This window comes from Silene latifolia, chromosome Y (genome assembly GCF_048544455.1).
Source record: "Silene latifolia isolate original U9 population chromosome Y, ASM4854445v1, whole genome shotgun sequence".
NCBI classification, from domain to species: Eukaryota; Viridiplantae; Streptophyta; class Magnoliopsida; order Caryophyllales; family Caryophyllaceae; genus Silene; species Silene latifolia.
This window is the reverse complement of record NC_133538.1, coordinates 246239453-246249838: the sequence shown is the minus strand read 5'-3', so window position 1 is coordinate 246249838 and position 10386 is coordinate 246239453. Positions and strand designations below refer to the sequence as shown.

At 36.0% G+C, this 10386-nt stretch overlaps 1 protein-coding gene across 1 annotated transcript; it reads left to right on the top strand.

The window, feature by feature from the left end:
* Positions 1-544: 544 nt before the first annotated feature.
* On the top strand, positions 545-5128 carry LOC141633479 (protein DEHYDRATION-INDUCED 19 homolog 4-like). Its single transcript, XM_074445939.1, has 5 exons — positions 545-984; positions 1940-2079; positions 3252-3329; positions 4003-4265; positions 4685-5128. Exons 1-5 carry the CDS (start codon positions 915-917, stop codon positions 4788-4790), a joined length of 657 nt encoding a protein of 218 aa, XP_074302040.1. The 5' UTR covers positions 545-914; the 3' UTR covers positions 4791-5128.
* Positions 5129-10386: the final 5258 nt, after the last annotated feature.

Sequence of the window (10386 nt, the reverse complement as noted above, 5' to 3'; positions counted from 1 at the left end):
AGAGATATACTCGGTAATGAATAATAGAACTCAAGTTTGAATCCTCCGCACCTGATATTAGACCATCTTTATCGGTTGGGCAAGGGGGAGGTCCTGAGTAGGTCTGAGCAAATAAAAAAAGGAAAACAAAATGAAAAGCTTGAACGAGTAGCAAAGTCGGTCCTCTGCAGACCATCTGGAACTAGTTTTAGCCCTCCTTTTGTATGCTACGTGGCATTAAGGCATTGGGTGGGAAAGTTTAATAAACAAGATAAAAAAAAATCTTACTTCTTTGTTTGTTAAAAATGATTTTATTTAAATTATAGGCATTAAACCAAAAAAATAATTACACCAAAATTCATAATTTTTTATGCTCTACAAATAGAGACCACATATGATATATTTTAGAGTTCGTTTTAATTTTATGTGAAAAGTAGGTTAAGGTAGGGCTTGATAAAACATGAAAATAAGAATGAATTGAAAGGTTAAGGTTAAAAAAAAAATTAATAATTTAATGCAAGAACCAGGTCTACAAGACCTACGGATAAACATAGTCTTATAGTGCGCTGGTGACTTATTTGACACCAACAAAAAAGAGTAATATAAGTTGCCAAATTTATCTGTTTTATGAACTTTCTTTATAAAACCCTCACACTCAACAATTTGGAGTGTGTATATTAGCGTGGAACGGTGGAAGTGTTAGGAGGGAAAGGTCGGTAGAGTGAGGTGTCTCTCAGCTCTCTTCCCTCTCTTTTCCTCTTATCATTTTACCCCAAATCTCCCCCAAACCCTAATCTCTTCCTTTGTAATTAGGGTTTTCTACCAATCATTTAATCAATTTCTGTTGATTTTTCACCTGAAACTTGAGGTTTAAGTTTCTGGGATTCAAGGATTATCATCATTTCATAATTGTCGTATACTAAGAAATAAAAAAAATGGAAGGTGGTGATCCATGGAGCTCAAACTTCTCCTCATCGTCTTTCAGGCGATATCAACTACGATCTGGTTTGCTTCCGACTTTCTAATTTTATTGTTAATTTCTTGTACTCCCTCCGTTCCCGTCATTTGTTTACCTTTACCTTTGATTAAAATACTACTCCGTACTTATAAAGAATTAAAAAAGAAAACAAATGATTGAGACGGAGGAAGTACCTTTTAGTACGTTTTTTTTTTTGAAATGTAGAGAGTAAATTGAATTAATGGGTGAATTAGTGATACCCACCTGCTAAAAATCTTATCTTGATAGTTATTTTCTGGGATTTTATGAAGTATTGAAGTGATGTTATGGATTTTGTATGCGTAGATAAAAAAATTGTAGAAATGATGAACGTTTGCGTATTTGAAATCTGTTACTCTTTCCATCTCATTCATTTGTTTACCTTTTTTATATTCACGGTGAGAAAATTGTAATCGAAGGTAAACAAATTATCGGGGAGAAAAAAGATTACGCATCTGAGGTAGTACCTCAGACCTTGTAGTTTTTGAGCATATACACATTTTTTTTTTAGCATATTACCATCTATAAATATAGTTTTTAAGCAATATTATATTTTTTAGTGTAACGTTTTAGTAAATGTGCTCAAAAACTTTATACTAAGTTAGAACTCAAAAACTTTAAAATAAAACTCAGAAAATAAACAATAAGAGGTACTACCTCAGATGTATAGTCTATGAACTGATTATCGGGACAGAGGTAGTAGTTTTGAAGCCCATTTCATGAAAGACGTGATCTTTGCTGTTATTTTGTTATGATATAGTAATATAGTTCCTTGGTTCTATTTTGCCTAAAAAATAGTTTCTTGGTTCCATTTGATTGTATATGTTCTTCAAAATACCCGAAACATATTTTGAAGAACGTGTACAATGAAAGGGAATAGAGGAAGTAGTGTTTATGATGGTGCCGATGGTATTTTATGGGCATGCTTTTGAAAACTAAAAGTTGATGTTAAACTTGAAACAGATGTGTATTTGGGAGATGATTTAGAGGTCGAGGATGAGTACAAGCAAGAGTTTTCATGTCCATTTTGTGTTGAGGAGTTTGATGTTGTTGGACTGTTTTGCCATATGGATGAAGAGCATCAAGTAGAATTAAAAAATGGGGTAATTATTTCGTTATCAATAGCACACTAGCTCCTAAGTCGTCGTTATTTAGTTCTATTTTTGTACAGCCAGTAGTAATTTATTATACTTGCTCGAGTGTGTTTTGGGGCCTTGGGCCTTTTGGCTTTGTCGTGTTTGGTTGAGTTTACTGTTACTTGAAGCTTGTTGTACTTTAAACTGTCCATTTCCTACTATATTGTTTTTCTTCCCCTGTGGTATAGACACGATGAGTGGGAAAACTGATGAGCGAGCGGCTAAATCAGCCATTCATGTGCTTTAGAAGTAGTCCAATGGGAATTATTGGTCGGTGTTGAAAGTCTCGTGTCATTCTGATACAGTCATTCGGGATGGTAACAAGTTGATTAACTTGAAGGTTATATTACAAGATTTGATGACTTCTGGGATAGGTAACAAAATCATTTGAAAATTATAACGTTGCATCCTCTTGGTACACATTGACTATTTTGATCACATTTGATCCAATATCAATCAATATTATGGTTTTTCATAGCATTTTTGTGATTCCTTGTGGTAACAACATAATGGGTACATACAAATCTAGGCAGCTTAACCAAAAACTCATGTTCTAGTCATCCTGTAATTATTAGAGGTGATCATTCAAGGGCTTGGACTAGACACAATCGAGCCTACACTTCAGAAAGTGTACATCAGGCCTAAAATATCTTGTCCAAGCCTATTAGAGTGAGTTGAGACTCGAAAATGGTGTCCATACCCCGTACTTTTAGCATAGTCACTTGTTGATGGGCTTGCGGCCTTTTATGGTGAAACATAATAAAATAAAATGTGTAATAAAAAAAAGTTGAAAAATGAAGTGCATTAAATTTTGAAAATCATCTTTAACATACAACTAACAAGATGAGGATCCGATAGAGTTTTCGGATTTGTACAGGATCTAAGGTATCATGCTTAGTATCGTGATTCATGATAAGTTGGGGATCCTTTGTCTGGTTGAAATGTGAGTGTTGTCAGAGCTTTGAAACTTTTTGAATAGTTGGGGCGGCTAAAAGGGGCTGATGACTGATTTTAAATGTTCATTTGTCTTTCATCATCTTGAATATTTTTGTGGAGATTTTTATGATTTTGTCACCTTTATACAAGCTTAGATTTTTGCTGACTTGAATAATTGTTGTGCTTCAATGTTGTGTTTCCAGGTTTGTCCTATATGTGTGAAGAGAGTAGGGATAGACATGGTTGGCCATATCACAACTCAACACGGGAATATATTAAAAATATCCTTTCACTTTCAAATACGTACTAATTATGCTGATTGTGCATTAATTTGTTTTGTTTCCTTGTTTATTTTAAGAATATTAAATCACTTTGTAGCACGTGCTATCCTGTAAATGGGTTCTTGAGTCAGCAATAACCAAGTACTAGCAGTCTAGACAGTCGATGTGGAGCCGCTCTTTAAGTCCTCTTTATGTATTCCCTAGCTTGTTACAAGATTGGTTAACCCACATCTCTTTTACAGTCTGCTTCTCTTATGGTACACTTGTGGAGTTGTATCCAATTTTGATGACCTTCAGATCTTGAGATTCTAGTATCTAAACATCTTTTGTATTCCCTAGCTCTTAGCCCCGGCCCTGCATTGGCAGATTATACTTTTAGTTGCTTTAGTATGGTTTGAGTCTTTCGACAGTGGAGATTTGTTTCTTTACTTTTGTTTTTATCTTGCTCATCTTTGTTTTTGTGTATTCCGTATATGTTTACGACCTCTGAAACTTTTATGGCAGCTTCTTGTTCATATCTTGTTATCACTTCGACAATATTGTTACTAGCGAGTAAAATTTCAGGGTAAATTAATTATTGCATTATGATATTTTCCATATCAATCCAGTAGTTACCCTTTCTGAAATTGCTGATATAAACTTCTTTGTCATATTTCCTTGACTGTACTATTACGTTCAACGGAAGAGGAGATTGCACAGAGGTGCACCAAATTCAATGTTTGATATACTGAGAAAGCAATTGCAAGAAGGAAATCAGCAATCTCTCTTTAGGGGATCTTCCTTTATGCGTTCCTCATCAAATCCAGATCCCGATCCTTTATTGTCATCTTTTATATATAATTCGAACACTGCAAATGATGTCAGGAAGGAAGAACCACATTCTTCCAAGGCAACATGCTCACTTCCAGCAGCGGCAGTGGAAAAGAGCTCAGAAAGGTGAAGTTACTTTTCTGCTTTTTCCACAAAATGGGTAGGATGGTCACTGGGGTAAGCTGATTGGGTCTTCAATTATAAATTATTATAATGTTCTCACATTAATACTTTATAGCAAAATTGCCCAAACTGTAGGATCCGAAGCCTCCGCTCCCTTAAATGCCTCTCGACCTTTGTCCAGTATCTTATGTGTCATATAGAAGTACTAGTTTTGGAGATTACTAAATTGTCAGTAATGCTGATACATATGATGTTGGTTGATTATATAATACATGTTTCCCCTTTATCTGTTCAGTTCTTTGCTGAATACAGAGAAGTATTTCATACCAAAACAGTGAATTTTTGTATGTTGTTCACATTAGAGGTAAATTTGAGTCTCCCAAGGCTTGAACTGATCTGATGTTGGCATCCGTTTGGAACAGTCCCCCGCAGCCTGCACTTTCCGAAAAGGACCATGAAGAGGAGGCCAGGAAGTGTGAATTTGTTCAAGAGTTGCTCCTCTCCATGATGCTGGATGACATTTTATAAACCTGAAAGCAACACTGAAATGCCGAAAGTGTTGGCTTCCAAAGAAAGGGGAAATCAAGACAAGTAATTGTGCCAATGGCTTGAGAGAACGAATGGAAATATTGCGCTGCTCAGAAAGTTTGAGAGAGTACCTCTGCTATCCCTGTAATGTTATACTGCTCGTTGTATATAGCCGTGTCCAAGTACACACTTAGATGCAATAATATGATGCAATAACATATGGTTTCTGAATCGATGTCTCCTTTTTCATTTTCTGTGTCAGCTCGTTTGTGTATGCTCTCAACCTATGTAAAGGGGCTTTTATGATGCAAATTATATCAGAAATGTGTTTACGATACTCATTACAGGGGCGTTGTGAATCTGTCTCTAGTCTCTACAAGACTACGAGGACCCGATTGCTACAAACTGCAGAGCAATTTGAGCAGCAACTCTAAGGTGTGTTTGGATTGAAAGTTTTGGAGGGAAAAGAAAGGGAGGGAGAGTAGGGGATTTAAAATTCCTTGTTTGGATAGCAAATGAGGGTGGAGGGAAATGGAGGGGGAGTGATTTGGAGGGATTCAATTTTCCTCCTCCAAGCTGTCAAAATCTCTCTACATAAAAGCGAAGATTTGGAGGGAAATTGTATCCAAACACTCACTCCCCATTTCCCCTCCCCTTCTCTTCTCTCACTTTCCCTTCCCTCCTTCCCCCTCCCCTCTCTTTCCCTCCACTTTTGTTATCCAAACACACCCTAAGTCTTACAGAAGACCCGGTTGGTACGGAGTGGAATAACATCTTAATTGACAGCCAAACCATACTAGGTCAAATCAGCAACCAACCACAAGTAAACATTTTCTGTTAATAATCTGAAAAACATAAGGGAAGAAAATTAAATTTTTGAGAGAACTGAGGTAACTATAAAAGAGAGTTTTTACGCTGACTGTTTTCAAAGTGTAAATATTACGGGTAGCTAATTAAAAAAAAAAAAAAACTACGGATGAAGCGTGTAATCCATGTTTTCTCTCATCGGAATTGTAAAAACAGGGAAAAGGCACGACAGAAATAAATACAATCTATAATCGGTATGTTCTTGTCTCGATGTGTGATCAATTTTATCGGTGTGATGGTCAATTTTATCGGTCACACCGAGACGCGCATATTTGATCATTTGATGTTAAAAACATTCGTACATATTTCTATCAAATACGTTGTATCTCTATGGATGAGCATTTAAATTACTACTAGTAATGATTGTGTGAGACATCTTATATTATAAGACGGTCTATTTGTATAAAAATCACCCTTTTATTATCAGCAATAAATAAATGAATTTTTATATAAAAAAGACCGCCTCAAGGCCTGAGATTATCTTATTCTAGAGTTTGTTTTAGTAATTAACATGGATTAGGAATCTAGGACGGATAAAAAGACTGGACAATCCAATCAATCATCAATACATATATATAAAGCATAAATTTTTCGAGCGATATTAGAGAGTCCAACTTTTTTAGAATTCCTAACAAGAGTAGATTTCAAAAAAATAATAATAAAATTATCTTAATAAAAGTAGATTTCTTAATATTTTAATAAAATTATCCCAATATAAGTAGGTGATACTCAAAATACACAATGTAACTAATTATACACAGATAAGTTAACTTAAACCTAAAAAAATAGCTTAAAAGGTAACTGAAAATTAAGAATGATAATTTAATTGATTAAGTAAAAAATGTTGGCAAACTAACGAAACATAGCTGGTTTTTTTTGGTAAAATGATACTCCAAAAGTACATAATAAGTTCTCTATATTTAATATTTTAAATTGGAGGAATAAAAAACACAGGTAACTTATTTCTCACTGCTACTCTTATTTTGGCAAATAATTTATCTATCAAGTATTAGAAAAAAAATTAAGATAAATGAAATTTTAGTCAAAAGCTTATTTCTTTGAAACAAAGCCTAAATATGAGATTTTTCATAATCTCCCGACCTTCCTCTGTGGGATTTATCTGTATGCATCCCTTTAATGTTAAGGATTATAACGAATTATAATGACGAATGCGAGTCATAAAATGAATTACATAAACAAAAGGTAGAGAATTAAGGAATAACCTTCGGTCCTAGCAAAATCGGCCTAAGAACAATATCGCAATGATATTCGCCTATCAGTTGCACCCAAGATGATATAAGATATGCCCTTAACTTGTTGCTAGAATCGATCCCTCAATTTCTGTAAAATTGCTTAGGGTTTTTCGTTTTTGTGTTTTTAGATGAGAGGCAAGAATAAGTTAGAATTAGGTTAGAAAATTACTCCCTCTCCTCCCTCTTAAACCGTGAAAGAGGAAGAGCAATAGGGTTATTTTTTTCTTCCTATTTTCGGCCCATATACCGAATTAATAAGGAGTATTATTTCCTTATTTTCGGTTTTGGCAACTACCGAAAATGAGGATAAAAATCCTTATTTTCGGTTATTCCAAAAATGTATAAAATGTGTTAAATATAAATTGTCATTAATATTATTCCGTTTTATTAATACGGGTCAATAATGACAATATCGTATAATTATCATTCGCTGATTAAATATAACCGATTACATTTAATTACGAATTAACATATTAATTCGTCCAAGCTAACATTATATACATTAATTTAATATCATATTATATTCAATTTTACGAATTTACAGTTAATTCGTCTCAGCTAATATTATTTAATCGGCATTAAATAATCGTCTCATCAACACATTGACTAACTGTTTAGTCATATAAGGCATCAATGTGATTACATTTCCATAACCACATTTCTCAAACACATCCTTTAGGCGTGACTTTTAGGGACCAGTTGATCACCGCCATCTGTATGATAATAATGTCAAACTTTCTAGCAAGCCAACCGTTATTAGGTAATCGTTAATCAACTGATAAAATACGAAGTATACCCTTGTGAACCTTTAAGAGATTTACAAATGTTATCACACTAATTTGTGGAGGACACAAGCTCCAACAAACTCCCACTTGTCCTCACAAGTGTATGTGCGATAACCGATTCTCATATCCTAAAATTTCTCCCACTCAATGTAAAACAATTTGCAAAATCTGTATTCACAAAGGTCGTATTTTACAAGTGATCTGTATCAAGAGTGGTTTCCCCGACTAGAGAGTAACTTAACTGATAAACGAATCATCATTCGAGCATGGCCATGCATTTCAGTTACTACTCCTCGAGTGGCCCTGAGAAATAACTATACCTGATAAAGGTTGGATATTTTCCTCAACTCGAATCCTGCAGATGTAAGCACGATGAAAATGACCCGGAAAAAATCTACTTAGCCTCCAGATTCACGGCATCCGTGAGAAAGAAACCAAAGTCACCCAAAAACTGCCTTAATCTCAAGAGACAATCGATAGTCAAAAGAATCGACTCTAGGAACACAATAGATGTCCTATCCACGACCTGGCACCGAATGTTTTTAAACATTTAGGACTCCATTACGTTGTCACAAAAATTTGTCATACGAGGTATCGTTATAATCTCGCATCTGTGATCGATCAGTCAACCGTTTGACTTATGGCTCGTTGAACCCACTATCAATCGACTGCACAATATAATAGCTAGAGTTATCAGCTCATTAAGGCGATTACGGACCAAACAAAATATAATGTAATTCAGTTCACTTTGTGGCGTTCAAAGTTGTCAGTACAATCCACATGAAAAAAAAATATTATAAAAAACGATGAAGTTATAAATAGTATATGAAAAAAATAATGTATCAAATCCATAATCAACTACTACAACTCAGGAACACGTTTAATTCCCATGGAAATAACATGCCCTACATGCTTATCATAATTCAACGGTTTAGTGAGAGGATCCGCGATGTTATCATTTGTCGCAATCTTGTCAATCACTATCTCCTCTTACTCCACGTAATCACGGATCAGGTGAGCCTTCCGATCTACATGTCTAGATTTGTTGCTAGACTTTGACTCCTTAGCCTGGAATATGGCACCTCTATTGTCACAATAGATGGTGATCGGGTCATTCGAACTAGGAACTATCGTAAGTCCTTGTAAGAATTGACGCATCCATATCGCTTCCTTTGCTGCCTCCGAAGCGGCATAGTACTCGGATTCAGTGTTAGAATCTGCTACAACACTTTGTTTGGAACTCTTCCAGCTGACTGCAGCACCATTAAGAGTAAAGACGAACCCGGACTGAGATTTTGAGTCATCTCGATCCGTTTGGAAGTTAGCATCTGCGTAACCGATTGCGCATAGTTTAGTATCTCCTCCATAAGTCAATACCCAATCCTTAGTCCTCCGTAGGTACTTGAGGATGTTTTTAACAACTATCAAGTGTGTTTCACCTGGAGTCTTTTGGTACCGACTCGTCATACTCAATGCATATGCCACGTCTGGACGTGTGCATATCATGGCATACATGATTGATCTTATTGCAGATGCATAAGGAACACGACTCATGCGCTCAATCCCTTCAGGCGTCCTGGGTGACTGAGACTTACTCAACTGCATCCCAGACGTCATTGGAAGGTTCCCCTTCTTGGAGTTGATCATGCTGAAATTCTCAAGAATCTTATCCAAATAAGACTCTTGACTAAGTGATAACGTCCGTCGTGATCTATCTCGGTAGATACGGATTCCCAAAATACGTTGTGCCTCACCCAAATCTTTCATCTGGAAATGGTTCTTCAACCATTCTTTAACCGAAGATAGTAGAGGAATGTCATTCCCAATCAAGAGTATGTCATCGATATACAATATCAAGAATACAATCTTACTCCCACTCGACTTAATATATAAGCATGGTTCCTCAACCGATCGAGTGAAACCATATTCTTTTATCACTTGGTCGAAACGATGATTCCAACTCCGAGAAGCTTGCTTAAGTCCATAAATGGAGCGTTTAAACTTGCATACTTTCTTAGGATGTTTAGGATCTATGAAACCTTCGGGTTGCACCATGTACAACTCTTCCTCCAAATAACCGTTTAAGAAGGCGGTTTTCACATCCATTTGCCAAATTTCATAGTCATGAAATGCGGCAATCGCTAAGATTATCCGAATGGAACGTAGCATGACTACAGGTGCAAAAATTTCATCATAATGCAATCCGTGCACTTGAGTGAAACCTTTTGCCACTAGTCGTGCCTTATAGGTATCTGGTTGCGCGTCTACATAACGCTTTATTTTGTAAAGCCATTTGCACTGTAGAGGTTTTACCTTATTAGGTAAATCAACAAGATCCCATACGTCATTCTCATACATGGAGTCCATCTCGGATTGCATGGCTTCGAGTCATAGCTTTGAGTCGGAACAGGCCATAGCACCTTTATAGGTAGCGGGTTCATTATTCTCTAGGAGTAAAACGTCATTCTCCTCGACCATACCAATGTATCTGTCCGGGGGATTAGAGACTCTACCCGACCTCCTAGGTTCCTCAGGAATATTAACCGTATCATCAGTTGGAGGAACAACTTCGTCCATCTGTTCCTCGGTTGTTGGTTCTGGGAATATCCGACAGCTCGAAGGTTCTATTACTTGTCTTGTTCTCGAGAAATTCTTTCTCTAAGAACGTCGCACTAGCCGCAACAAAAACTC